The 27,649-nt window shown below is 44.8% G+C and overlaps 2 protein-coding genes and 2 pseudogenes across 4 annotated transcripts; 2 read left to right on the forward strand and 2 right to left on the reverse strand.

Annotated features, from left to right (window-relative positions):
- The first annotated feature begins 519 nt into the window (after positions 1 to 519).
- Positions 520 to 4,343, forward strand: LOC129354372 (leucine-rich repeat-containing protein 34-like). 3 transcript variants are annotated; one of them, XM_055023857.1, is made up of 10 exons: positions 520 to 667; positions 1,466 to 1,578; positions 1,648 to 1,712; positions 1,804 to 1,890; positions 2,060 to 2,188; positions 2,262 to 2,357; positions 2,433 to 2,587; positions 3,102 to 3,257; positions 3,341 to 3,467; positions 4,021 to 4,343. In XM_055023857.1, exons 1-10 carry the CDS (start codon positions 534 to 536, stop codon positions 4,273 to 4,275), a joined length of 1,317 nt encoding a protein of 438 aa, XP_054879832.1. In that variant the 5' UTR covers positions 520 to 533; the 3' UTR covers positions 4,276 to 4,343. The 3 variants fall into 3 exon arrangements, with proteins under 3 accessions (XP_054879832.1, XP_054879834.1, XP_054879833.1); XM_055023859.1 differs by lacking the exon at positions 1,466 to 1,578 and having other exon boundaries at positions 522 to 667; XM_055023858.1 differs by lacking the exon at positions 1,466 to 1,578 and having other exon boundaries at positions 523 to 667; positions 1,579 to 1,712.
- A 90-nt stretch (positions 4,344 to 4,433) lies between these two features.
- On the reverse strand, positions 4,434 to 11,073 carry LOC129354370 (leucine-rich repeat-containing protein 31-like; annotated as a pseudogene).
- Positions 11,074 to 12,307: 1,234 nt separating this feature from the next.
- On the reverse strand, positions 12,308 to 17,452 carry LOC129354371 (eukaryotic translation initiation factor 2 subunit 3-like; annotated as a pseudogene).
- Positions 17,453 to 18,488: 1,036 nt separating this feature from the next.
- Positions 18,489 to 26,486, forward strand: LOC129354369 (kelch-like protein 15). The gene is given in 12 exon segments (XM_055023855.1): positions 18,489 to 18,725; positions 20,187 to 20,274; positions 21,269 to 21,407; positions 21,992 to 22,057; positions 22,059 to 22,181; positions 22,262 to 22,486; positions 23,162 to 23,323; positions 23,406 to 23,615; positions 24,048 to 24,060; positions 24,063 to 24,237; positions 24,669 to 25,328; positions 25,330 to 26,486. Coding segments are annotated over 12 exon segments (2,013 nt in total). The 5' UTR covers positions 18,489 to 18,664; the 3' UTR covers positions 25,421 to 26,486.
- The last annotated feature ends 1,163 nt before the right edge of the window (positions 26,487 to 27,649 follow it).

Below are 27,649 nucleotides of genomic sequence, written 5' to 3' on the forward strand. Positions count from 1 at the left end.
TTCCCATGTTTTGTGTAGAAGTAGGGCCAGGAAAAGTTTTATTTATCGTTTCTACATCTGTTAGAGAATGTGTTTGTTTAGTTGGAGAACTGCTGTACACAAAGCATTTTCAGTTGGTCTTATTTTTGCAAAATGTCATCATTACTTGTACAGTTGTGAAGAATAACTGCGTTAGGTCATGTATAAAAAATGAGAAAAAAATAAAAACGATGTGAAATAAGCTAAAATGCATCAGTGTTGATTTGTTTCGATAGAAGTGGAAAAATATTCATTATTAGCATTAGCTTTTAGCATTGCTGTCAATACTAAACCAAAACTGCAGAAACATCAAACTGAAAAAATGAACTAACATACATTCATTCTGTGTGATTCAAATTGTTGTTTTTATATTTCAAAAGACGATTCAAAACGGAATCAAGTGAATAAGCACAGCAGCTAAAAATACAAGTTAAAACTTAAAACAGTTTTGTTTCAGTGGCGGGAAAAACCCTGAACTGTTGACGCAGCGCGTGACGCAACTCTACCTTGTTGCCATGACCATGGCGTTTCTGGCCAAAGTGATCGCCTCTGAGACTATATCCGAGTGTTACAAAGCGATTTGTGACAATGAAGGTGTTACTATAAACCCGTTTGTTTTAGAAAACTTAGAGAGAACAACGGCGACAAGGTGAGAGTTTGAGCCTGGGTAAAAAATGGCTGAAATGTGAATTTTTAACGAGACGAGACATTAGCTTCTGGGGCTAATGCTAAATATTTGGTTGAAGAAAAACTAATCAGAGCCGAACTGACTGACTTTCTTTAACTTCTAATTTTCTTGCATCCTTCCTTCCTTTATTTATTTATTTCCTTATGTCCTAACTTTTTTTGTTTTGTACTTCCTTAGTAACTATAACTGGTGATACATTTCTGGTAAAATTTCCAATTATTTAGTTAAAGTTATACTCAGAGTATATCAGAATATATTTACAAAATATTTATGTAATGTAACAACAAAATATGTAAAGTGTACAAAACTATCAGTATTATGAGCAACAACCCTTTTAACTGTTAAAGCTGCTGTATATGTTTTTACATATCTGTTGAAACTATTATGGGACAGCATAATATGAGACAGATAATCTGAAAAAAGCTAAAACAACCAATCGGAGCCAGGAGGCGGGTCTTGGTGCTGTCAATCACTCTCCATGAGGCTGCTCGTGCCTCCTCTGACTTACTCCCCTCTGCTCTGCGGCTAGCATAGCATTTTGTGAATGCTCAGCCTGGTTAGCATAGCCTCCAATAACAGTGGATAAACGGTTTGCCTGCAGTGTTTATCTGTCATTATCTGTCTTCAGGTAACATTGTGCTCTTTATCGTGAGTGGGGCCATTTGAAAGCTGAATATTAATATTAATAATTAGTGAAGGTAACGCATTAAATGTGAAGCTTTTATTGTGAAAAACTGCTCCAGTTATTCCTCGTTGCAGGAGTTTCACCTTGAATCTAGCAGGAAACAGGAAGCAGAAAGGCTTCCCGAGACTTACTGACAATGACGCCCTCGCTCTGTCAAAATGTCTCCTGAACTATCCGACCCTTACAGGTGAGCGGCCCGGTCCGGATCCACAGAACCAGAACCCGGCGTGTTTTTCACCGGTTTTCGTCTGAACAGGTCTGGATATGGGGTACCACAACATCAGTGATGAAGGAGCAGCTTACCTGGCCAAGCTTCTAGAGGTGAGGAAGAGGAGAGGCCTGCTCAGGCGTTGGCGTGATGTCTCTTACTGTCGTCATGCGTGCTGTCGTTGTCATGCGTGTTGCTGCGCAGGCGCAGGACATGATGCTGCGATCTCTGGACCTCACCTTCAACAACATTGAGACGAATGGAGCCGAGGTTCTCGCCAGCAGCCTGCAGGTAGGTCAGATAAATGTCTGCTGCTGATCTTCTCCTCCAGGCGCAGAACTGGTGACACCACGGTCCAAAACAGGAAGTGATCCTCACTCATAAAGGGATAGCAAACAGGAAGTGATCGTTTTCTGTGGGAATAGCAAACAGGAAGTGATCATCTCTCTCCGTCCTGCAGGGTAACAGCAGCTTGCTCTCTCTCAGGCTATCGGGGAATAAGATCGGTAGAAATGGAGGCCTGAAATTGGCCGGCATGCTGCGGGTGAACATGACGCTGCAGGAGCTGGAGCTGGGCGAGTGCGACCTGGTAACCTCCTGTGGACCAGAACCTCCTGGTACTGTGAGCGGTTCTTCCTCTGACCCTGCCTCTGTCCCTCCAGGAAATGCACAGCATGATTGACCTCAGCACCGCTCTGAAGAACAACACCACCCTCCGGTCTGTGGACATGAGCCGGGCGCTGCTCTTCAGCCTCCTGGTAGGAACTTCCCCACCAGCAGACAGCAGGTTCTGTTTCCAGTTCTGATCTGAATGCTGTGTGGTTCTGTCTCAGGAAGAGTGGGCTGTTCACTTCTCGAAGATGCTTCCAGTGAACAGCACCCTGGTGGAGCTCCATCTAGGTAAGATGGGCCTGACAGACACGGGCATGGAGAGGCTGTCTGAAGGCCTGAAGCTGAACCACAGACTGCGGTACCTGGACCTACGCTGGTACAAACCCGGTCCTCATGTTTTCACACATAGACAGGTCTTCATCATCAGTTCTCCAGGCTTCCTGAAGTTTCTGACTGTTTTTTCAACCAATTTTCAGTTAATTTACCTGACAGAACAGGTTTGGTAAGACGGGTCCGTCTGACTTTGAGAGGAAGCCAATGTTTGAAGAAAATCAACAAAAGACAGGCAGGAAGTCTGGAAACTAATGATCAAGATAACGAACAGAAAACCACCTAAGCCCCCTGGTGGAGATGTTAGGTCAGTCCACCAGCGACCCGCCATGTTTCTGTGTTAAAAAATGTTAAAAGTTACAAGACCCACCATCCTATTGGCTCAATGCGTCAGCTATTAACCTGGCTTAGTCCATCTTTACTGTTTCTGGTGTATAAAAAGCTCAATTTAAAATAATGCTTAGTCTGGAAGTAAAACCCGGAGGCCCGCCAGGCTTATGATACAAACCCTGACTGAGCACCAGGCTTCCCGGATGCAAAATCAAACCTTTCATCTGCAGCAACCTTGTGAGCCGGGATGGCGCCCTGCATCTCTCCAAAGTCTTGAAAGAAAACTGCCCTCTGGAGGTCATTGATCTGTCGTCCAATCGGATCGAAGACCCTGGCGCAGAGTATCTGAGCGAAGCCATCTGCTGCGAGGGCTCCGTCCTCAGAGAGTGAGTCAGTTTAGTTTTGGTTTCTTCTGTGGTCTCCGAGGAGCCGACAGGATGACTGGAGGATCTGAGTTTGTGTTTTCCAGGCTTTCTGTCTGCAGAAACAACATCGGTACCCGCGGCCTGCTGTCCTTGGCCCAGGCTCTGAACGACAGCTCCACTCTGACCCACATCTACATCTGGGGGAACCACCTGGAGGAGCCGGTCTGCCAGGTGAAACCTCCGTTATTAGGGTTACGGTTAGAAACCATCCTCGTTTTTCACCCTCAGGAATCTGACAGAAGGACTCAGAGAAGATGAAATGGATAAATTATGAAATAATAAAATCAGCTGAAATGGAACCAAATAAGAAGAAAACAAGGATAGGAGCTAAATATTAATAACACTTTAAATCAATTAGACTGTTCATAAAGACCTAATATTAAAGTTAAGGCTTTTTTGTTGCCTATTCTAAGGAGTTTGCTAACAAAAGGCAGTTCTTATATACATGAGGTGAACAGAACTGGACCAGAACTCAACCCTGGGGAACATTGGTTGACTTCTGCTGTAATCCATCATCAGATGAAGCTTTTAAAACAACTGGCAAGTATTTCTATCAGAGCCTGGAGGGTTTTCAGGAGTAAAAAAGGTTTTATTTGGTTTGTTTTTCATATAAACTTAAGGTAGAAGCAGCAATAATCCAGATTTGGCTGGAATAGTAGTTAAAAATGACTGTAGACTTTAACTGTTAATTTCTGGGGCATTGAAGTGTTTTTGCGTCCTTCAGGCCTTCAGGGAGCTGCTCAGCATCGGCCGCCTGACGCCTGAGCAGACCGACGTCAGGCCCTACGAGGTGGACGGCCATGTTTTCCTCGCCGAACTCTTCCATCGTTTGAGGAAACACCTTTTCTTTATAGACGATAACGAGCAGGACGCAGGTTCATCCCCCACAACAGCAGCAATCAAACACTCAGTGAAACAATTTCATCAGAGGAAATGGGAGCATATTTACATCCAAAAAGGTCGAAATGTAAAAGAATGAAATAAAAGACAATAAAGTTAAATAATTGTGAATTTATTTTCTTGTGCAACGTGAGAATAATTGTTGACTTTAAGCCTCCAACAGTCAGAAGCTGAAATGTTTGGACCTCAGGAATCAGGTATGATTGATTGTTTCTGATCTGTTGAAATCCAAGTGACCTTTGACCTCCTCCCTACTCCTCAGAGTGACTCTCCTCCTGGCTGCTGGTCTTCCAGTCCGAACCGTCCGGATCCCAGTCCAGCCGGATGTTCCGGTTCTTCACGCTGAACCGCAGCTGCTGTTCCTCCTGCGGCCCGGTGCTCCAGCGCTGCATGGCCAGCCGGGCCAGCGCCGGCATCCGAGGCAGAGCCCCGAGCAGCGCCGGCAGCCAGGCCGAGCAGGGAGCCCAGGTCAAAGGTCGGAGGCTGAGGTCGGCCTCCTCCAGTGAGCCCAGGCCGCCCGCCGTAAACAGCGCCGCCCAGCCGGCGTCCCCGACCGAGCCGTTGTAGGACAAGTCCAGGACCCGAGGGAGGACACGCAGCCGCGTCGGCACACGCCAGCTGACCCGGAACAATAAAGGTCAATCATTCAGTACACAGGTCACAGCTTAGTCGCAGACAGCCGCCATCTTGGTCATGACAGTTGCTATGACAACAATAATTAAGCCACAAGCTTCAGAGTAGCTCTGAGTTATAATTGAAATTCAGTCCAACTACAACGAGATCCTGACAGCAGCGCCACTGAACCGCCATCTTGGTAGCCAAGCGCAGCGTGGAGCTTCGATGAAACATGGCGTCCAGACCAGCAAAACGAAAGCACAGCGCTCAAAAACTGCTATCAACCAATAGCTGTGTCGTACTGGTATTCTTTATAAATTAGACAGGAACAAGGCTAAAGCTCCAGCTACGCTGTGGTTTGTGTCCTGTTGTCACAGCAACTGTTATGTTATGAACGCCTTTAAGATTGCTGTCAGCTACAAACTTCCTGCAAGTGTGACATCACATGGCAATTATGTATAGCATTAAAAATAGCCCAAAATATGAATAATGTGTCAAAGCAAAAGCAGTTTTCACCTGAATGATGGAACGTTTCATTTAAAGCTAAATCACTGCGTTGGTTACCTAGGTGATGCAGGTCATCGGTGGTGAGGCAGCAGCTGCTGAGGCGAAGCTCCAGGACCACGGACGGCTGCAGCGCGTCCATCAGCAGCGGCAGGCGACCGCCTACCACCTTACACCAGGAAACATCCAGGCTGCGCAGGTATGGCGCCACCAGAGCTGAGGGAAGTAAAACCTCCAGGCTGTCAGCTTACTCAGCTTTTACTATTCAAATATGACAAGTAAAAATATTATTCATTTTGAGACACGTTTTTAAGTTCATCAGTTTGTGGAGGAACTTTGTCATTAATGTTTTTCTGCTTGGCTCAGTTTGGAGCCAAACAGAGGCCCACTTTTCTAAACTAATAAAAAGTGGAAGACAGGCAATAATAGAAATTCACATGGTGACTGTGTCGGCCTTGTATGAACTTAACGTCCAAAAGGAAGCAGGCGTTCAAAGATATGGATGAGTTTACCTAGATTTAATGCTGGAAATGCTCTTTGGCTTTGGAACCGACTTTATGTGACTCTGAAGGTTCAGGTCAGAGGTCATGACTGCAGCCAGATTTCAGGCCTAAGACTTGTTTCTAGCTTACAAAAAAGCTATAAAATAATCTGATTCCAGCGGCGGCGATAGTTATGCTAATCTGCTAGTAGTGCAGCTAACCTTTAACTTCTCAATTTTGAAAACATTTAGTGCACCTAACGCTGGATAAATTCTAAAGCACTGATTTTCTTGGTTTTTTCAGGTGAATAAAGTTCAACATTGTTGTGCTTTGGCATTAGTTTCCTCTAAATACTACCCTTTTGTAGTGCATTAGGGTTTAGAAGCTAACATTTGGCTAGCGGCGCCGAGCCCTGGCTGACTGCTGGGCTCATCTGCTCCAGCTGCGGACGCAGTGAGCCTGTCGGTGTTTACCCAGGGCGGTGAAGGACTCCTCCGTCAGCCTGCAGCTGCTCATCGGCAGCCTCCTCATCTGAGTCAGCGGCAGCACCGACACCAGCTGGTGGACCGCGCCTCCCGCCTCCTTATTGGACGAAACGTCGAGCGCCGTCAGCGCCGTCAGAGAGGGCAGCACCTGGACTGGAGAGAGGCAGGAGGTGAAGCCTGCAGCGGCTGCTGGCCGTGGCGGTCACAGAGACTCACTCAGAGCCTCCATGTCGACGCGTTTGAGGCGGCACAGGTGGAGGTCCAGGCTCTCCAGGTGAGCCATGTGAGGCAGGTGAGAGGCGAGTCGGCTCAGGCCTCCAGTCATACTTCTGTTACAGGACAGGTCCAGCTGGCGCACCGAGGGCAGGCAGTGCAGGGAAGCACCTGCAGCCACAGGTAACATTTACTCAATTAAAATTACTATAGCAACTGGAAAAAAGTACTTTTAGGAGTATTTTTACTTTGAGTACTTTTATTATGAAGTAGAAGTACTACTAGTAATTTTTGGATACTTTACCCATTGTGAGTAACTTTACTGAATAAAGAACAAATTGTTTTAATCATAAACAGACACACCTACAGGTTTTGATAAAATTTCATAATTTTCAAATCGAAAGAAACTGATTTGGAAAAGTATTTTGACTGCTTCTGCCGTCTTGTTTTTTTATATGACTTCTTTTTATTTTGGTCTTTAAAATACAAAAGTTTCCACATTACTTTATATTTTGGTTTGTCTGATGATGCAGTTTTTAAATTTGATTTAAGTTTTGATCAAATTCAAAAATACTTTATTGATTGTAACGCATTAATTCTTTAGAGTTATTGCAGATGTTGTGGGCAGGAAAGATCTCCTGTAGCAGTCTGCATTACAGCAAGTTTGAAGAAGCCTCTGACTGAAGACGCTCAGTTCCTCAGTACTTGAATAGTAATTTTAGTTAATACTTTTTAATTCTTACTAGAGTAATTTGTCAGTTTGGTTACTTTTTACTTTTACATAAATAAAAGTAAGAACTTTTAGGTGATTGCAGCCTCTTTGCTACTCTACCCAGCTCTGCCTGCAGGATGCATCAGGATTTGTTTTCTACTGAAAATCAATTCTAACAAGAAAGTAGTCAAATGTTTAAGCCATCAGAAATCAGAGGTTTTGCTCCCACCAAGAGCCTCAAGGTCGTCAGGTTTCAACCCGCAGGCCTGCAGCCCGCAGCACGGTCAGGGAGGTGGCGTGGGACAGGGAGGCGGCCAGCTGCCTGAAGCCGCCAGCGTCCACTTCCTGTGTCAGCCGAGAGTTACAGGAAACGTCCAACACACAGAGTTTAGGCAGAACGGCCACCAGGCCTCCTGAAGGGGAACGCAGACTGAGATGAGCCCAGCAAACAGAAAAATCTGGTCCAATGAAGACATGATTACCCAGAGCAGCAGCGTCCGCCGCAGTGAGCTGACAGGCCACCAGGTGGAGCTCCCTCTGATGGCTGAAGTTTACCCAGCAAGCTTTGCAAAACGCCGCCAACGCTGCTGTTCCAGGACAGATCGAGGATCTCCAACACAGGAACAGAAGTTAGGGCTTCACCTACATAGGCACAGAGGAAGAACTTTATTTAGGGTTTTCAGAGTAAAGGGGGCTGAATATAAAGGCCTGCCACACTTTTCAGTTTTCTGTTTGTGAAGTGTTAAATCCTGCATTTCTTTCCTTCTACTTCAGTTATTATGTTCACCGGCCATAAAGGAAATAAACTGAAACTTATAGGAACTTTAAAGGTGTCAAACTTGAGGCCCAAGGGCCAAATTCGGCCCGCTACAGCCTATTTTGTGGGCCTCTAAACGTGAGCATAAATACAACAGTTGTGCACTTAAATATTATTTAATTTAAGCGCACATCCAAAGTATGTCAGCGTGAAAAGATGATGTATATTATTTAGTTTTCAGAAGGATGCAGAAATGGCTGTTCATTAATAATATATATTTTTTAATGGATTTCATCAATTCATCAGTCGAGAACATTCGATCACGATGTGGCCAAAAAGGAAAATGACATGTTTGGTGTAGAAAGACTTTTCCAGATCAGATCTGGAGGAAATAAGCACTAAACTGCTAACAGCGTCAGGACTGGACGGTTCGGCTTTTAACCGAAGACTCACCCAGCGCGGCGACATCGTCTGCGTTCAGCCTGCAGCTGCAGACAGCGCTTCAGCGTCCTGATCCGCCCACATGTTGGAGGTGAGAGGTCAATGTTGTCAGACTGCCACCAATCAGTTCGTTCCAAGAGACATCCATCTCCTCCAGCTGAGGGAGGAACTGGAGCAGCGATGCTAAAATGACAAACGCGCCATCAGCGATGGCGTTCAGCTTTACTTTGTGTCTTTTGGAAGGTTTCAAACGTCACAGATAAAGAACCAAGGAGATCAAAACTAGTTAGAATGAACAATTATCAAATCTAAAACTCAGTGTGAAGTGGTGTAGTTCTCAAATCCAAGTTTTTATTTGTGGAACAAATAAAATTCACTCAGTTATATGGAATTATACGAGTTCCTCCATTATTCTCCAAACTAAAAAACATATTTTCCACTGCAGATAAGATACTGACTGCATGAAACTACTCGCTATGAGCAAAGCAAAAAAAATTCCTGTGAATCCAGATGAATAACAAGAGTCTATGGTTGAAACCTGGATCTGATCTGATCAGGTTGTGGTTTGTTTTTGAGGCTGTTGGTTATAAAACCGTCTGAAATGATTATTTCAAACACTGATGGAGTCAAACGTCTCATAAAATCTGCGCTCAGCTCTGGAGCGGTGATCCTGCTTCCAGTCGATGGTTTGATCAAATCCGAGCAGCAGAAACTCTGAGTGAATACCGAGCTCCAGCAGGTCTGTGGCCGTCAGATCGCAGTGAGCCAGACTCAGACTCCTACTGTCCGCTTTCTTCCCCAACTTCTGCAGGAAAACACACACTCTTCCCCAGCCGGCATCACGCTGGCTCTCCGCCGGCGCCGCAGCGCCTGGACAAAACAACAACAAAAACAGCTGCTGATCCTGTAACTCTACAGACTCTGTTTCACACCAACACTTTATGTTTGAAGAATTACAAGTATCACTAAATAATGCAAAACAAAATGTGTAACATTTGGCAAGGAGTAAATAAACTGATGATAAACATTATAGAAACAACAGTATGAAATCAGACTTTTGGGTAAAAGTCTTAAATTGCACAGGACGGTTCATTTTGATGATGTAAAATCTAAAGTAAATAAATCATTTACATGACACAAAACCTCCTAAAGAAAGCTATCCTAATCATAACTGCATCTGATTATTGTCATCCAATTGATGAAATATTTTACATGTTTTAAAAGTTTTATGATTTAGTTGAGCTCAGAACAGCATCGCCTGTGTAAAAAGCTTATCCTAAAGTGGTTTGAAATTAAACTGCATTAAGATTTATTAAGGATTTATTGATAAGGATTTATTTAAAGGTCGATATGAGAAACAAGTCTAGTTCAGTTAGATGGATTCAGGTGGGAGAAGTTAAAACGTTTTTCACTCTTAAAGTAATTTAAAATGTTATCTGCTAAACAAATACAAAAATGTTTGATTGTTTCTGAGTTTGTCAACAGACTCATCTGGAATTGCTTGATAAGGTTCAGGAAAATAAAAGGGAAATATTCTGCTGCTTTGACTTTTATAATGCTTTGAACAAATTTAAACATTTATAAGGTGAACACTTTTCCACTTTGTGTTCTCGTCATCGACAGGAATTTAAATATTGTTTCTCATTGTCAATAATGGAGGCTCTTTAACATGAAACCTGATGCCAGTTTCTCTGCAGCTGGTTTTATTTCTCACCTGGACTCTGTCCTCTGTTCTCGGACTCTGCGTCCTCAGGGATCGCCGTCCGCTCTGAGGTTCTCGACAGGAAGCGGCCCAGGGGCTTCCTGTCTGCTGCTGAGCGCTTCCTGCGGATCTGACTCATGATGACGTCGAGGGGGGACCATCTCTGGCTGCCTCCGTCTCGCCCCCGCTGACCCTCTGGGCAAAGGTAGCATCACTCAGCTGGGAAAATAATCCTTTACAAAACTTTAAAAAATGGCCCCAAAATGCAAAGCGCTACATAAAGACAAATATTCTGTCTTTTTCTACAAAATGTAGCAGTAAACATCTAAATAACTCAGGAAAAATCAACATAAAGTGCAGATTATGAGTCAAGCACAGAGGTGGAAGCATTATGCTGAGGGGTGTTTTTTATCCACAGTGAAATGTGTCAGGATTGGTTCTTCCATCCCTCCAAAGACCAGAACAACCAGAATGTGTCTATAAACCTGGCGACCAATCAGAGCGAAGCTGCTTCTCTACCAACATGGCTGCCTCCCATAAACATGAAAAATAATCAATAACCTATAAATACAAATATTTTACCTGTTTTTGCATGTTGATGAGCATTTAGAATAAAAATGCATTTTAATAAATATAAAAATATGTTCGGCTCACAGATTAAACAGAATTTTTAAGTTTATTGGAAATTAAAAGATGAAAATGCAGAAAAGATAAAACCTGAGTAATGTTTCAGCAGATCTTACCTGCAGCCTCCATGTCAGTTTCAAGTCGGAATAGTTTAAAGATTTAACTCTCTGCCGGAGGTTCGGTTCGGTTCCGCGGTTCGGTTGGAATCACATGAGAACATAAATGACCCAGAAAAAGCCAAATGAAGTCCGGATTTCATTTAGTTCCTATGAAAGGTTCGTTGGCGACATTTAAGCGTTTTTAAAATCGCCTCTTCTCGGCGGAGGAACACCTGTCACCTGCGCGACGTCACGTCTCGTGCTCGTCAGGTGAATCAACCCGGAAGTGCGGCAACCCCTTCTGTAAATGTTTATCTCGAGCTTTGAGATCAATGATCATCTGATCAACTGATCAGTATAGGTAGAATCTATAGATGGAATCTCTGTTCATTTATTTACTCATTTCTGGTTGAAGTGAAAAAAAAGTATTTATTTAAAGTTGATTTGGGCTGGAAAAAAAAACTTTATTATTATTATTGATTTAAACCCAAATCAGCTTTAAATAAATGTTTAATAGAAGAAAAAAGCAGATTAAATCAGATTAATAATAAAACAATAAACAAAGTTCCACAATTCACTGTATAATATTATAAAGGTTTATTTTATGGAGATATTTATATTGTATTAACATAAAAACTAACATTTTAAAGGCGTCAACAATATAACTACCTTTCTATAGAAGTGATCGATCTGTTACAGCTCAACCAATCGCGTTGTCTATCGCAGTTTTAGCCCCGCCCACTGGTTTGTGACGCGTTGCTCTGACCAATGAAGATGTGAGCAACACAAGGCTGAAAAAATGAAAACCAAAGCAGTTCGAGTTTCTTATGTTGGCAAGCTGCTGCGTGTTTAATAAATGATCAGATAAAAGCTGGTTTTATTCACAGAAACTGACACATTTTAGTTTATGAGGAGGAAACGTGGAGAATCACCGGCAGTCCGGAGGAAAACATGAACAGAGCTTTAATAAATTCATGTCTTATTGTTTCATTATAGATCCAAATAAGAATTAAAACAGAATCTGGACGTTAAGCTTTGATAATCTTAAAAGTCTGACTTCATTTCTGTTTAAACATCTAAATTAGAAAAATATTCCAAGTTTTTATAAAATATTTTTTAATAAGACAGAGTCCCAGCGAGAACTTCCTGTCCTCCAGTGTCAACTTCCTGGAAATGACGGATTCCTCAAACATCAGAAAAATATAATTATTCAAAAAAAAAAATCCACAAGTCAGAACTAAAACAAAATCTAAAGAAAACAAAGAGTAGATCAATTTTACTTTTAAGAAAATAAAATGTTCGATCAAAACTTATGGTATAGTGAATTTACAAATTATCACCAGACCAACAACTTTTCATTCAAAACCTTTGTTTCTGTCAACATGTGACAAAGTCATTTAAACTGCAAATGAATAGAATAAATAAAACTAAAAACAATTGTTATTTAATGAGGGAATAATTCAAAGACTCTGAACTTCCTTCCAAATAGATTTTATTGGTTGTGAAATCTGAGGCCAGCCACCGACTGGACTCCTCTTCCTCCTGCGTCCTTCGTCTCCTCAAATGCAGAGGTGACGTCTATAAACCTGTGAAATGTCCCAGCTGTAAAAATGAAACTGAAAAATCCTAAAGGAGCGGCGCGTCGTCGTCTCAGTCGTCGTCGACGGTTGGTGTGATGGTGACGCCTCTCCGGATCTGTCCCCACCCGATGAGACTGACAGACGAGAAACGGCGTCAACATTTCATTCTGCTTGTCTTTCTGAATGTTAAAGTTGCACGATGCGACTTTTATTAACTATACTTCTCTTTACAATATTTGCCTGCAGTGCAAACTAGAAACACCCAATCAGAGCCAGGAGGCGGGTCTTAGTGCTGTCAATCACCCACCATGTGGTGAGTAGCTAGCACAGTCTGTTGCTAGGCCTGTTAGCATAGCCAGAGATGACGGCAGATAAACGGTTTTCCTGTAACTAAGTTGTAGATTCTCTATTAACACATTTAGCAGTATGTACATGTACAGTACATACAATGCGCCATTTTATAGCACAATGAAGTCACTACGCTAACGTATGCTATAGAAAATGCTATATATCAAATGTCACTTGATTCTTAATTTAATGCCTTGAAATTGCGCCTCTGTCTCTTTAAACACACTTGCTCTTCCTGAAGCTCCGCCTCCAGGAAGTGATGCCAAGATGGCTCCTCTGTTAACCCTTTAATGTTTTAGCAGCGTTTCACTGAGCAGCAGCTTCTATGATGAGCTCTGCAGCTCTCCAGGTGTTTGCTAATTGCTGCTGCTAGTCTGAAGGAGCTGCACCTGGAAGGCAATTTGCAGCTGAGTGGTTGCCATGGAGATTAAAGGATTTCAAACATGCATGAAGGATTCAAAGCAACACTGCAGGAAAACATGATAACCTGATGTAAAGATCTAATCAAACAGTTGATTTCAGACGCTGGCCCTTTAAATCGTAGACCAGGTCTGGGTTGTGCTGCGTCTCACCGCCAGTGTTTCTCGACACGCCGGCTCAGCGCGATCTTCTCGCCGACCTCAGTGCAGACCGGGTTGGTCAGGACGATCTTGGCCAGGTCAGCCTTCACAGCGCTGACGCGGCCGCCGGTCGACAGCGAGCCGATGTTCACCATCAGAACCTCGTTCTTGGACAACTTCTGGACCTGCCGGCCGGAGGGATCGGGTCAGAGACCGGAAAGGGCGGGAACGGGTTTCCCATGATGCACGGCTCACCTTGGCGGCCTTCTTGTCACCCTCGGTGCGGACGCCCAGCAGCCGCCGCAGCAGGAAGTAGGAGATCTCCAGTTCTGTGAAGATCTCCGGCGCGCGCCGACGGCTCCCAGAACCTGACCCACCATGCGGTCGGCCCGGCACAACGTCGGGTCGATCTTCGTCCCAACACCTGCACACCGACCCGTCATCATTCAAACCCAAAAGAATTAAGGACAGAAAGAAGGACATTAGGAAGGACAGACAATGACAAAAACAGGAAAGGCAAGTAGGACAAGAAAAAAGGAAGAAAGGAAGGAATTAAGGTTTAAAGGAAGGAAGTGAGAATGGAAAGACACAAGGAGCAAAGGAAGGACAGAAGTACAGCATGAAGGAAGGAAGGAAATAAGGAAGGAAAAACAAGTGAGGGTGAAAGAAGAGAGAAAAGCTCCAAGCATCTGGACTGAACGACATCGATGTGTTGATTCAGTCTGCAGGAGTCAGACAGACTCCATGGATCCTCAGATCATTCCTGTTGAACCGTTCCTCCATGGAGGAGTCTGGTTCTGGTTCTGGTTCTGGTTCTCTCACCGATCAGGCCTCCTGGGGCGGCGTACTGCAGGTCGTTGTGTTCAGCAAACAGAGACACGATCTTGGAGAAGATGGGTTTGCACATCAGCTTCCCCTCCTGGTCCTTGGAGACGATTCCGGGCCGGACCTCGATCTCCTGGCCCACCTGCAGGACGGACGGACGGACGACGTTCAGATCACACTGTGACATCACAGCCGGCGGCTAAACCTGTGGCCCTGACCTTCAGAACGCCCTTCAGGATGCTGCCTCCGGCCACGCCTCCCTTCAGGTCGCTCGCTTGTTCACGTCGAACGACCTGATGACTGAAGCCGTTTACGTTAGAAACACACCGATGGAAACAGAAGCAGCGCCACGTCCGTTCTTACCGATGAGCCGCGGCTCGGAGGTGAAATCTCTGACGGGAACGGGAATCTTCTTCACGATGTACTCACAAACAACCTCAATGTTGTACTTGAGCTGCGCAGAGATGGGAATGATGGGAGCGCCCTCAGCAACGGTTCCTGCAGGAGAAACAGGACAAACGTTAGCAAGAGAACCATTAGCAGAAGGAACGTTAGCAAAATAAACGTTAAACAGAAACAGCAGAACTGTTAGTAGAAGGACCTCGAGCAGGAAGAATATTAGCTACAGACACTTTAACAAGACATTTGCAGGAAATCTTTTCATGAAAACATTAGATGATTGTTAACAGGCGAAGCCTGGCTATTCATTAGCAGGGGAAACAGCAGGAAGTCAATCATATCAGCTAACAATATTAGCATGTTTTTAGCTAGAGAAACATTAACTAGTTAGTGATTCAGCAGTTCTTGTTTCTTGAGCTAGAAATTTAATGTGACAAAAGCGCATTTCTCTTGGTGACGCCTCAAAATAGGAAAGATGAGAGAACATGACATTCTAGTAATGTGTCAAACAAATGTGGAGGTGAACTAATGGAAGCCAGAAAAAGAAAGCTTAATCTGAGACTTTAAAGCTGAGATGTTTGGTCAGATTTCACTTCTTTCCAACCACACCAACCCACCCTGCACGAAGGCCAGGATCTGTTCGTACTGCTCCTTGGCCTGGCTCTCCTTCACCAGGTCGATCTTGTTCTGCAGGATGAGGATGTGCTTCAGCTTCATGATCTCTATGGCAGCCAGATGCTCCGACGTCTGAGGCTGAGGACACGACTCGTTCCCCGCTGGACGAACACAGAACCAGAACCGGTTACAACGGACCCCTGCTGGGGGCGCCAACGAGCCGCCAACAACCAGACTCACCGATCAGCAGCAGGGCGGCGTCCATAACGGCGGCGCCGTTCAGCATGGTGGCCATGAGAATGTCGTGACCGGGACAGTCCACAAACGATACGTGTCTGTCAGAGAAAGAACTTCAGTCAGAACCAGAACCAGCTGAGAACCAGAACCAGCTGACCCGTTTAAACTACAACCAGAACCAGCTGACGAAGTGTAAAAAAGAAAAGTAAATGTTAAAGATGTTAAAGATTATTAATCTGAACATTAGTATGAATTTAGGTGTGATGAATTTATTACCCTTGGTAGATATATATTTTACAAACTTTATATTTATCACATAAGATGGAGTTGCTTTAAGCAATTTCCCCTTGGGGATTAATAAAGTATATTCTATTTTAATCTCAATATTATTGATTAAGTTATTGATGCTACTATTGATCCATCAGGACATAAATATTTAATCAGTGTTTTGACGTTTCATTATTAAGGAATGGAAATGAGTGATACTGGTATGAAAAATTGTAGAAACTATAAATTCTGGGACTGTATTTCAGTTAAGCAACTCTGAATCCAACGATTACTTTAGATTCCAAAAACAAACAGATAATGATGATGAAGTAAGTGGCGTCCTATCTGAATATGAATCTATTTTTAAAAGCTGGGAACAGCCTTACCGGACCAGTTTGAAGTTGCCCTTGGTGCCGGGGATGTCTGTGGGAAACTCATCAGGGGTGCTGCTGCCACACGACCTGTAGCACTCGGGCCTGGGGCAGCTGGGGTCGTCCAGCTTGTAGACCTGTAGCGTTAAAGAAGGAGCGTAAAGAGAGAGACAGCAGTCACACTCGGCAGGTAGTCTGGTTCCTGAGCCTCACTGACAATGGCAAACTGTATGGAGATTCAAGACGTCACCTGGATTTATTAATGAATGACAGTAATTAAAAGTTAAAAACCTTAGCGTTAGCATATCCGAGCTTAATGGTGATGTTCCTCTCCAGCTCGTCTTGAACCTGACTGTGTGAACGCGGAGATGGCCTTCACTACTGTGGACTTTCCATGGGCCACATGGCCGATGGTGCCTTCAGGAACCAGAGAAAAATACAGATTTTAATGCATTTATCACCGAGCATAACGACGGGGAAACAGAATGAGTTCAGTACCGATGTTAATGGTGGCCTGTCTGCTGATGATCTCTGGAGACAGAGGAGTTAAGGTGGACACGTCCTGCAGAGAGACAGACAGAGGACACAATGAGGGATTGGAGGGAGCAGCAGCATTCCTGTTTCTAATCCTGGAGCAGCACAGTGACGCAAAACAAACCAAACTACCTTCACATCTCTGGGAAGAAGTCAGGACTGTTTGATCTAAAGACCAAACTATTAAAACACACCAACATTTTAAACCAACGAGTTTCCGGGAAATATCTAGACAGCAGAGATCGTACTATACAGTGACATGTCCAGGAGGATACCATCAGTGGTTAGCTCCGCTAATCCACCTCCTTTGCTTTTGCTGCTCCTCTTTAGATCTCCGTCTGGCTGTACTAGGAGAAAGCTGGAGAGAGAGTGGAGATGGAAGAGATGGTTTAAACTTCCTCCTTTTCTCCCTGTTATTTTCACCCACCAGGGAACCAGACGCATATATCGCGTATGCTTTGATCCGACTGGGACTAGGACTGGTTTGAGGACGCAGATGATCCTCAGTGGAAACCAGACATGTCAAACATAACCGACACTAGAAACGGAGGTTCGGAGACTCTTAACGTAAATATTTCGGTTGGCCGAGGAGCGGCGGAGGGGAGCTCCGTTTCCCCGCTGGGCCTGCCGTCATGTGCCGGGTGGAAGCGGCGTTGCTCCGGCCACCGTTCAGCACAACCATTCCCGCGTTTCCCCGACCTCCTTTCGGCCCAATAACCGTCCCGGAGTAACAGCCGGGGACCGTGAAACCGTGGAGGCGGTTAAAAGGAGGCTCACCAACGTGCCGAGGTCCTGCCTGGCCAGGTGAGGCTGACCGAGCGTTGTACCAGACTCATCCCCCGCCATCTTGGATGAAAAGGGAACGGAAGAGGCGGCGGCTCCGCCTGATCCGTGAACAAAGTAATCACTTATTTTTTATTCATGTGTATATATTCACGTTCGCTCCTGGTAATTTTCAAAAAAATACGAACCGGTTAAACTAAACCGATAGGGGAAAAGTCGCTGTTTTAAAGAGAAACTCCCCGCGTTGGAGCGACGGGGTCCTTCCTGAACGGCTGATGCAATTTATCACCGCTCGGCTCGGCTCGGTTCGGCTTTCCACCGCTTTTTCCTCATCAACACCCGCTTCTTAGGAAACTGGAACATTTATCCGCTAGCCTGCATTCTGTAAATATAAGTTTATTTGAATAAATATAATGTTTCTCATGTTTGGGGTCCGTCAGTAGAAAGTGACGTCATTTGAGAACGATTTGTAGTTCTCAAAAGGCCATTTTGTAGTTCTTTTTATTGATTCTATTTTCTCAGCAAATGTACAATAGTTAAAAAGTACATTCAAGTACATATACTACAGGGTCTGACACAACAACTGGAAGAAAGTTGGAGTCTGCTTATGAGATAATTATTTATTTTAAAACTGATTATTAAAATGTAGTTTCATCCATCTATTTGTTTTCAAAACTGATTATTAAAATGTAGTTTCAGCCATCCATCCATCCATCCATCCATCCATCCATCCATCCATCATATTTATATTGTTCCAATTATATTCCTTTGTCAGGTTAAAATAACAACCTTTATGAAGATATTAAATATATTCTTCATTAAGTCAACATTTCCGTCTTAAATTAAATATTTTGTTTGTTATTGATGTAATATTCTGATCTTAAATGTCATCTTTTCATTGACTGTAAGCAAAAATATCCCAAATAACAGAAACCAACTCTTGAAAACATCAGTCTGTATAAAACTAATCAACATAAAGTGTCTCAGTTACTGAAATTAATACACGTTTTAATGCTGTTCTAACTTATTGAGTGGGTCGGGAATAGTTTTTCCTCTCCATTTGTAGTGATGCATCTTCTTACACACACGATCTTCGGCGCTCCGCTCGCCGCCCTTCAGTTCCGCCCAGAAGGGAAATGACGCCGGTGCAGAAGATGGAGTCCGTAAATCCTGTGGGCTGCCGTGGTTCTGGAGCCGTCTAATTCAGAGCCGTGTCGGGGGGTCCTTTCGTCCGGCAGATGGATTACCGTCGGGATCCGGCAGTCCACCGCTGCCCGCCTCTCTCCTGATCCCGGAGCTGAACCCCCAACTTCATGTCCGACGAAGCCAGAGCTGCCTGGTCGAAGAGGGGTTGTGGGGATTCGCACCGCCGAGGTGAGACGGCTGGATCTTAGCCGCTAAGCTAAAGCCCGTCCCCCGCGTTCAGGACGGAGCCTCAGACCGGCGCTTTAAACCGTCTTCCTCCAGGACTAAATGCCAGAAACGAGCTTCTGTCGGCGGCTGTGAGAGTCGAGGTGACCCGCTGTGTGGAGCCTTTGTTTTGGAGCCATGGTCTCGGCATGAAGCAGAGCTGCAGCTCGCTGGAGGAATGAAAACAGCCGGGAGTCTGGAACTCTGAGCCGGGCTGGATGTGGCTGCGGTCCGCCATCCTGGAGGCTAACCCCAAGCATCCAGGGTCAGTGTTAGCCTGGCCCCAAGCATCCAGGGTCAGGTGTTAGCCTGGCCCCAAGCATCCAGGGTCAGCTGTTAGCCTGGCCCCAAGCATCCAGGGTCAGGTGTTAGCCTGGCCCCAAGCATCCAGGGTCAGGTGTTAGCCTGACCCCAAGCATCCAGGGTCAGCTGTTAGCCTGGCCCCAAGCATCCAGGGTCAGGTGTTAGCCTGGCCCCAAGCATCCAGGGTCAGGTGTTAGCCTGGCCCCAAGCATCCAGGGTCAGGTGTTAGCCTGGCCCCAAGCATCCAGGGTCAGCTGTTAGCCTGGCCCCAAGCTTCCAGGGTCAGGTGTTAGCCTGGCCCCAAGCTTCCAGGGTCAGGTGTTAGCCTGGCCCCAAGCATCCAGGGTCAGGTGTTAGCCTGGCCCCATGCATCCAGGGTCAGGTGTTAGCCTGGCCCCAAGCATCCAGGGTCAGGTGTTAGCCTGGCCCCAAGCATCCAGGGTCAGGTGTTAGCCTGGCCCCAAGCATCCAGGGTCAGCTGTTAGCCTGGCCCCAAGCATCCAGGGTCAGGTGTTAGCCTGACCCCAAGCATCCAGGGTCAGGTGTTAGCCTGGCCCAAGCTACCAGGGTCAGCTGTTAGACTGGCCCCAAGCATCCAGGGTCAGGTGTTAGCCTGGCCCCAAGCATCCAGGGTCAGCTGTTAGCCTGGTTTCAGAATCAATGAGCCAGGAGTTTCTAAAGGAAAGAAAACCAGCCCAGAATAGACAAAGATAATAAATGTCAGCAGCATCTCCACTAAAAAGACAAAAACACAGTGGAATCACAACATGATTGAGTCAGGAGTACTTTCTATCAAAAACTGAAGAGTACAAAGGAAGCTCCATTTAGAAAACATTGTTAAAGACATGAGTCTCAGACAAGAACGTTTTCTACAGAACGAGGAAAACAGATTTTCTTTTTAGCAGCAGTGTGTCAGTTTCAGAAACAGAAACTCTGAACCAAGAATACTTTTATAAGGAATATGAACAAAGATTTAGTGGCAACAATTGCTTTGTCCTTATTCCCGCTCAAGACGGACGCACAGTTAAACATTTCTTGTATTAGAAATAAACAATAACGATCAACACAGATACTGGTTGTTTGAACGCTTCCTGACTTCCTGTTTCTGTCCATTTCTGTCAGAACCAGGGAAACATAAACACAGGAAATGCGAGCGGCCTGTTAGCGCTCAGCCGTCACAGCCTGCGATCGTTCGGCTGGGCTCCAAAAGGTACGACCCGCCTCCACACACACACACACACACACACACACACACACACACACACACACACACACACACACACACACACACACACACACACACACACACACTCCTGCTCTGAACCCCAATCAGCTCATCCTCTCTTCCACTCCTATCTGATTTTCTGTCATTTTCTTTGTTTTGGGATGTGAACAAAAACTTGTTTCCAAAGTAATAATTTTTTAAAGCACTTTAAGTAATTTTTGTGATTTCTGTTCTCATGGAAACCACATTAAACTGATATTCCTTTGCGTAAGTAGAAAAATGAATGTAGAAGGTTTGGCTTATTTCAACATGTTTGTTCTGCCAAAAAGTAAATAAAAACTTAAAAGTTTGAGGAAAAGCAGGCATAGTTCAGTTTCTAAGACTCTCTGGGTTTCCTGATGACTCCACAGCGCCACCTGCTGAGCTCCGTTGCTAAGTCTGTAACAGGCAGGTTGCTCCTCTCCCACAGGCTGCCGGCAGCTTGAGGTCCTGACCTGACCAACATGGCCGACATAAACACAATTAAACCTTTATTGACTGACTGGTCAATAAAGGTCAGCAGCTCAGGAATCTGTTTTTATTTCAGTTATTAATGCAACAACAAACATTTATGCATGAAACAAACTGGTCCAGTTTCTCCTTCTTTCTATTTCTTGACGTTAAACTTGACGTGTTCAGCCGCGCTGTGACCCGGTGACCTTTAACCTGTTCTGGCTCTGTCGTTCAGGTGATTGGCGCTCACTAAAGGGAGTTTGTTAGCATCTACTGGACACAAGGGGCACTGTCCTCTGATTGGCTCGGACAGCCCCCTCTGACATGCCCGTGGCCAATCAGAGGTGAGTGTGTGTTTCCGTGTGTTTGCTGAAGTTCTTCCTTTCACTGCGTTTTCCCACCTCTGCCTGATGCAGCGCTCACACCAGCTGGCCTGACTCTGTTTGTTTTCTGACTCTTGTGTTCCTCCGCTCTCCTCCTGCCTCAGGTGTGTTATGTCGGGGGGAGATGTGGAGGTGTACCTGTCCCAGGTGCATGATGGGAGCGTGTCGTCGGGTTTCCGTGCTCTGTATGAGGAGCGTCTGCTGCTGGACGTCACGCTGCTGATAGAGGAGCATCACTTCCAGGTAAAAGTTGATAATTAAGCAGCAATTAGCATAAATTACCATAAACAAACTGAGACAGGTGCAGATTCAGGCATCACTGAAAACAAAAGTGAATTTTATTCTTAAAACCGATTTTGAAAATTGGTTTTTGAAATTAAATGTTAATTTTGACACCTGGAATAGTGATTAATCAACAATTTAAATAATCATAAAATATTTGGGTAATCAATTAAATTTAACTAGAGTATCTAGACTAAAACATCCAGTTTGCTCAACAGTCAGAGCAGAAATTCAGACGAAACTGTTCAAAAGTTTGTACAGTTTTCTTTTATGTTTAAGAAAAAGCCAGCCTGTCTGTAAATATGTTGTCAGAATAATCAATCATCAGAAGCATTGATTAATCTGTCATCTGCACGTCAGACTAGTGGATTAATTTCCAGAACAATCAAATGATTGTAAATAATAGATTGATAATCAGAGCAGTTAATTGTCAGTATAGTTGGTTCCTGGCCAAAGAAACTGATTATTAATCAATCATTATTAATAATCAGTTTCTGCCAGCTGGTGTTGCTACGGTAACTGAGGTGTGCTGACTCCGCCCACAGGCCCACAAGGCGCTGCTGGCCACGCAGAGCGACTACTTCCGGGTTATGTTCACGGCCGACATGCGGGGAGCGGGACCAGGATAAGATCCACATGAAGGGGCTGACGGCCGCCGGCTTCGGCCACATCCTGCGCTTCATGTACTACGGCTCCCTGGAGCTCAGCATGCCCACCGTGCAGGAGATCCTGCAGGTATCCGCGCCTCTGCGGCGACTCCCCAGAACCTGAAACTTTAACTCGCCGCTTAAAAAAACGTGTTTGTGTCGCTGCAGGCGGCCATGTACGTCCAGCTGACGGAGGCGGTGGAGTTCTGCTGCTCCTTCCTGCTGGCTAAGATCTGCCTGGAGAACTGCGCCGAGGTCATGCGCCTCCTGGAGGACTTCAGCGTCGGCGTGGAGGGCGTCCAGGAGCAACTCGACAACTTCCTCCTCGACAACTTCGTCCCTCTGATGAGCCGAGCCGACTTCCTGTCCTACCTCAGTCTGGAGAGACTCCAGGTCTGACAGAAGATCTGAGATGTTCATGCCATCCGCGTCTCAATCATTGATTTGATTGTAACATAAAAACAGTTTTTAGCTGATGAAACTTTCTGCAAGGCTTAATGAATCTGTTGGCATCATGGAGTGAAGAGGCAGAGTTTTAGGTTGACAATTTGAATCAGAAATTAATTTTTCTATTCGTTCTGTTTATGAGACATGAGAGGAAATAAAACGCAAACAAACAATTATAAGGTTCCCTTCTGTATCAGATTTAATCAAAAACAGGATTATGACGCTTTAAATTCAGTGATTTAAGTGACTTTTCGTTACCTTGGCTGCCTGGCTTAAAAATATATTTAAAAATACCCAAAAAATTTTAAAGTGTTGATATTTCAATACATTTTTGAGCATTTTAAATCAATTCACGATTCCTAGGATTGTGTTTTGTGGTGCATTTTAAAGTTGTCGCCGCCAGGGGGCGCCAGAAAATAGATGAGGAATTTTATTATTATGCCAAAATAATAACTTAAATCCCATGAATTGTTTTAATCTTGAACAGTGTTTTGTATTCAAGCTGTTTCTTTTTGTCTGTCTGGGTTTGCTGTCGGGTTCTGGAGCTCGGTGCTGTTGGGGTTTGTGTCTGGAATCGTTTTCTTTCTCTGATGTTTTTTCTCCTGTTGCGTTTTGGCGCAGGCCTACCTGAACAGCGACGCTCTGAGCCGCTACCCGGAGATCGAGCTGTACGAAGCCGTCCAGGCGTGGCTGAGACACGACCGGCGGCGCTGGAGGCACACCGACACCATTGTGCAGTCCATCCGCTTCTGCCTCATGACGCCGGCGGACATCTTTGAGAAGGTAAGCCGCGTTGTGCCGCGCCGCGCCACGCCGGCTCCAGGGCTCCTCGGAGGTGTCCATGCTGAGGTTTCTGTCTCCTCAGGTGAAAACGTCGGAGTTCTACCGGTACTCCAGGCAGCTGAGACAGGAAGTGGATCAGGCGCTCGGATATTTCCACGATGTCAACCAGCAGCCGCTGTTGGAGACGCGCTCCAACCGCATTCGCTCCGTCCGGCCGCAGACCGCCGTATTCAGGGGAATGATCGGCCACAGCATGGTGAACAGCAAGATCCTGCTGCTGCAGCGGCCAAAGGTGACGCAGCGCCGTCTGTTTGGCTCAACGACTTTCAGTATCTGCTGGTCGATTATTCGATGTTCGTTTTGTTCGTTCGGTTTGTTGTTGGACCATTTGCTCCATGGTTTGTTCGATAATTTTTTATTCTTCTATCCTTCATTCTATCTGTAGTATTTTACAATGAACTGGGCTTAGTGATGCATAAACATGCTTTATTATTGTGCATTCATTATAACTAATACAGTTTTATTAAGTTAGAACCTAAAAGTGACGATCTTTTAACATCTCTGCTATAAAAATCTTATTTTCCAGAAATTCAGAATGTTTAACAGCTTTTGCTCACAGAATGATTTAATTTCTTCATTTTTCATCAGTTTGTTCAGTGTTGGGTTCGTGTATTTAAAGGCTTTGTCGGCCCAGCGGTGTGTTTCTAACGGCGCTGTGTCTCAGGTGTGGTGGGAGCTGGAGGGCCTCAGGTGCCGCTCCGACCCGACTGCCTGGCCATCGTCAACAACTTCGCCTTCCTGCTGGGCGGCGAGGAGCTGGGCCCCGACGGCGAGTTTCACGCCTCCTCCAAGGTTTATCGCTACGACCCGCGGCAGAACTCGTGGCTGCGCATGGCGGACATGTCTGTTCCCAGGTCAGAGCTCCTTCCTATGAACTTTGACCTTTGCTCTGAAAGCAAACAATTCGGCCTTATCTTGATGATGCTCAGAGGTTCTCCATCCAATCTGAGGAACTTTATTTTGTAAATTTAATTAGTTCCGTAACATTAATCGGATTAATAGCAGTTAATTAACTGGAATAATTAATTAACTGCTTAATTATTCCATCAGCTAATTTAGTAACGGATTAATTGATTAATCGATTAACTTGAGCATAAAGACTCTTGAAAAGGTATAATTTTCTGGAAGAACACACTAGCAGTAACGAAGCCTGTAAAATGTTGTCAGAATGATTAAGTAATCAATAGATTAGCCGATTGATCATCAGAATAATTAGCAGCTATCAGAACCACTCGCTACTTTAGTTCTGGTAAATTATTGGTTGTTCATTTTGCTGGTTTTGTAGGTCAGAGTTCGCGGTGGGAGTCATCGGGAAGTTCATCTACGCCGTGGCGGGCCGAACCCGAGACGAGACCTTCTACTCCACGGAGCGCTATGACATCACGGAGGACCGCTGGGAGTTCGTGGATCCGTATCCCGTCAACAAGTACGGCCACGAGGGAACCGTCCTGAACGGGAAGCTCTACATCACCGGCGGCATCACGTCCTCCTCCACCTCCAAGCAGGTGTGTGTGTTCGACCCGGGCCGGGAGGCCGGCGGCGGCGGCGGCGGGTCGGGCGGGTCGGACTCCCACAGGACGCGCTCGGCCCGCGGCCCGCTGCTGCCCGGAACCCACGCCAGCTGCTGGGAGAACAAGTCCAAAATGAACTACGCTCGCTGCTTCCACAAGATGATCTCCCACAACGGGAAGCTGTACGTGTTCGGCGGCGTGTGCGTGATCCTGCGGGCCTCCTTCGAGTCGCAGGGCTGCCCGTCCACCGAGGTGTACGACCCGGAAACGGACGAGTGGACCATCCTGGCCTCCATGCCCATCGGCCGCAGCGGCCACGGCGTGGCGGTGCTGGACCGGCAGATCATGGTGCTGGGCGGCCTGTGCTACAACGGCCACTACAGTGACTCCATCCTCACCTTTGACCCGGACGAGAACAAGTGGAAGGAGGACGAATCCCAGGATGCCTTGCAAACTGGACGGCCTGCAGGTGTGCAGCCTGCACTTCCCAGAGTACGTGCTGGAGCACGTCCGGCGCTGCAGCTGAGGTCCGCTTCACGTTTTGTACCGACGGACTGGCCGCCTGGCGCGGGAACCAGGCGTCTCCGGGCGGGTCGACCCGGCGGCCAGCGCTTACCGACAGGTGAGGCGCCGGGCGGCTCGGGCGTTTTCACAGTTACCCTTTCTCAGAAAATTAAAGGAAAAAGTGATGTCAGGAAACAAAAAGGTTCCATTCATTTACGTTTGGACTGGAGAGACGCACTGGAAGCATCAGAGCCTGGTTCTGGTTCTGGTTCTGGTTCTGGTTCTGGTCCTGGTTCTGGTTCTGGTTCTGGTCCTGGTTCTGGTTCTGGTTCTGGTCCTGGTCCTGGTCCTGGTCCTGGTCCTGGTTCTGGTCCTGGTTCTGGTTCTGGTTCCTCCTGAACACCTTTCAAGCTTAGCTGAAATACTTTAAACCCAGCAAAACGAATCAGATATTCAACACGATACTCCGTAGCGTCGCTGAACTCGGTGGTTTCGGACGTCTGGTCCCAGTTTGGCTTCCAGTGCGTTCCAGTTTTCAGTCCCAGTTTCCCACCGAGCCACAAACACGTTCATCCCTCGCCGCGTCTCTGCTCCCCGCCGCCGCACTGAGGAAACCGCGGCATCAGATTTAGGATTTGCGCTGCGGCCCGTTTGGTTTTGTTTACATTCCTGCACTTTATCGGTTCTCAATGTGAGTGTAAATAGTTTCCTGCTCTGGAGGAGAGAAACTGACCCGGTTTGACCCGAGATCTGGGCTTTTTGGGGGCATTTCAACAAATCTGGACCTCATTCAAGAACATTTGGACGTTTATTTCCCACCTGATTGTTGATGGGAATAAAAACGTTTTAATCTGGGGATGGAATCTGTGACTAGTGGAGATTATCATCTCACATCCTCATAATGTTAGTTCGATGGCCACGAATGACTGCTGCTACTTAAATATCCATAATGTGTCAAAAGAAGCCTTAAAAGGAAAGAGCTTGGAAATAAATTCAGGAGCAAAATGTCATTAGAACCAGAGATTCTGGTTAAAACAAGATAAAATAAGAAACTTCCTAGAATGTAAATCAAGAAAACTTTTATAAATAGATGCAAAATTCATTAAAACAAGAAACCTTGTTTAAAACATAAAGAAAATGTTAAGAGAACAAAACATGTTAAAAAGAGATAAAACATCTTAAAACAAGTTTCTAATTTCAAGTTTTAAATCTTATTTCTCATTTTAACAAGAAAATTGAAACATTGTCGTAAAGAGATAAAAAAATATTAAAATGAGAAACATTGTTATGACAATAAACTTCTGTTTTATTGGAAAGTTTTACATTTACAACATTTTCTTATTTAACAGGGAAGCATTTAGATACAAACCTGAGTTTTTAAAATCTTGTGAAAACAGTTTTTCTTTTTGAAACCAGACATTTGTCCTGAATTTATTTGTGTGTTAAAGTGTTTCCATATTAACAAAACGTTTACGTTAAAAGTTTTATAATCTGCTGTCTGCCAAAAACATCAGCTGGTCTTAGTTGCTTTATTTGTTTTGCATTTGCTTTATTAAAATATGCTAAATTAAATACTGAAAACCAAAATGTGATTGAAATATTCAAACTGGCACCAGAGTTTATAATATTATATTAAATGTAAGTTCTAGATAACAAAATTGGTGGTAAAATTAGCTTTGGTTACACTAGCTCCTGCTGACTTGATAGCTACATTTAGTTTTATTTGACAAATAAAACCCAAACAATTTTACTTGACTTCTTCTGTAACGAAATAAACTAACTGAAAGAATAACTCCAAGTAAGTTTAACCTCAATATCTTCAGTTATTTGAAACAAAGGGATCCAAAATGCTAAAGTTAGCTTCTGCTAATGACGTCACTTCTGCTATCTTAGCAGCTAGCTTTAAATTGTGTATATATACAATAAATATAAAAATAGTATGCGATTGAACCACAAATTGCAAAAAAAGAAATTAGTAAAGTTAGTTTATAAACATTTTAAAAATGTTTCCATCATGAACTGATTTAACTGCTTTGTTATGTAACTGTGCGAAAGAATGACAATAATATTTTCATTCAGTGTACAAGTTATAGACCAAACATGAGCACATAAACGTACCTTTAGTTTATGCTAACTATAGCTAACCTAGGTGTAATTAGCTAGATAATGCTAGCAATTATGCTAAAATTAGCTAACAGTTAGTATTCACTTCATTTGGTATACAAACACTGACTAACTTATTTATTAATAT

Source organism: Poeciliopsis prolifica, unplaced genomic scaffold, assembly GCF_027474105.1.
Source record: "Poeciliopsis prolifica strain line A6 unplaced genomic scaffold, Auburn_PproV2 SCAFFOLD109, whole genome shotgun sequence".
Lineage (NCBI taxonomy): Eukaryota > Metazoa > Chordata > Actinopteri > Cyprinodontiformes > Poeciliidae > Poeciliopsis > Poeciliopsis prolifica.

What these genes read in the sequence shown, in the direction of transcription:
- LOC129354372 (XM_055023857.1), top strand. Translation starts at nt 534, where the DNA reads ATGACCATGGCGTTTCTGGCCAAAGTGATCGCCTCTGAGACTATATCC. An exon ending in GAACTATCCGACCCTTACAG is followed by an intron (nt 1,579 to 1,647) that starts GTGAGCGGCCCG and finishes TCGTCTGAACAG; the next exon opens with GTCTGGATATGGGGTACCAC. An exon ending in CGGTACCTGGACCTACGCTG is followed by an intron (nt 2,588 to 3,101) that starts GTACAAACCCGG and finishes TTTCATCTGCAG; the next exon opens with CAACCTTGTGAGCCGGGATG.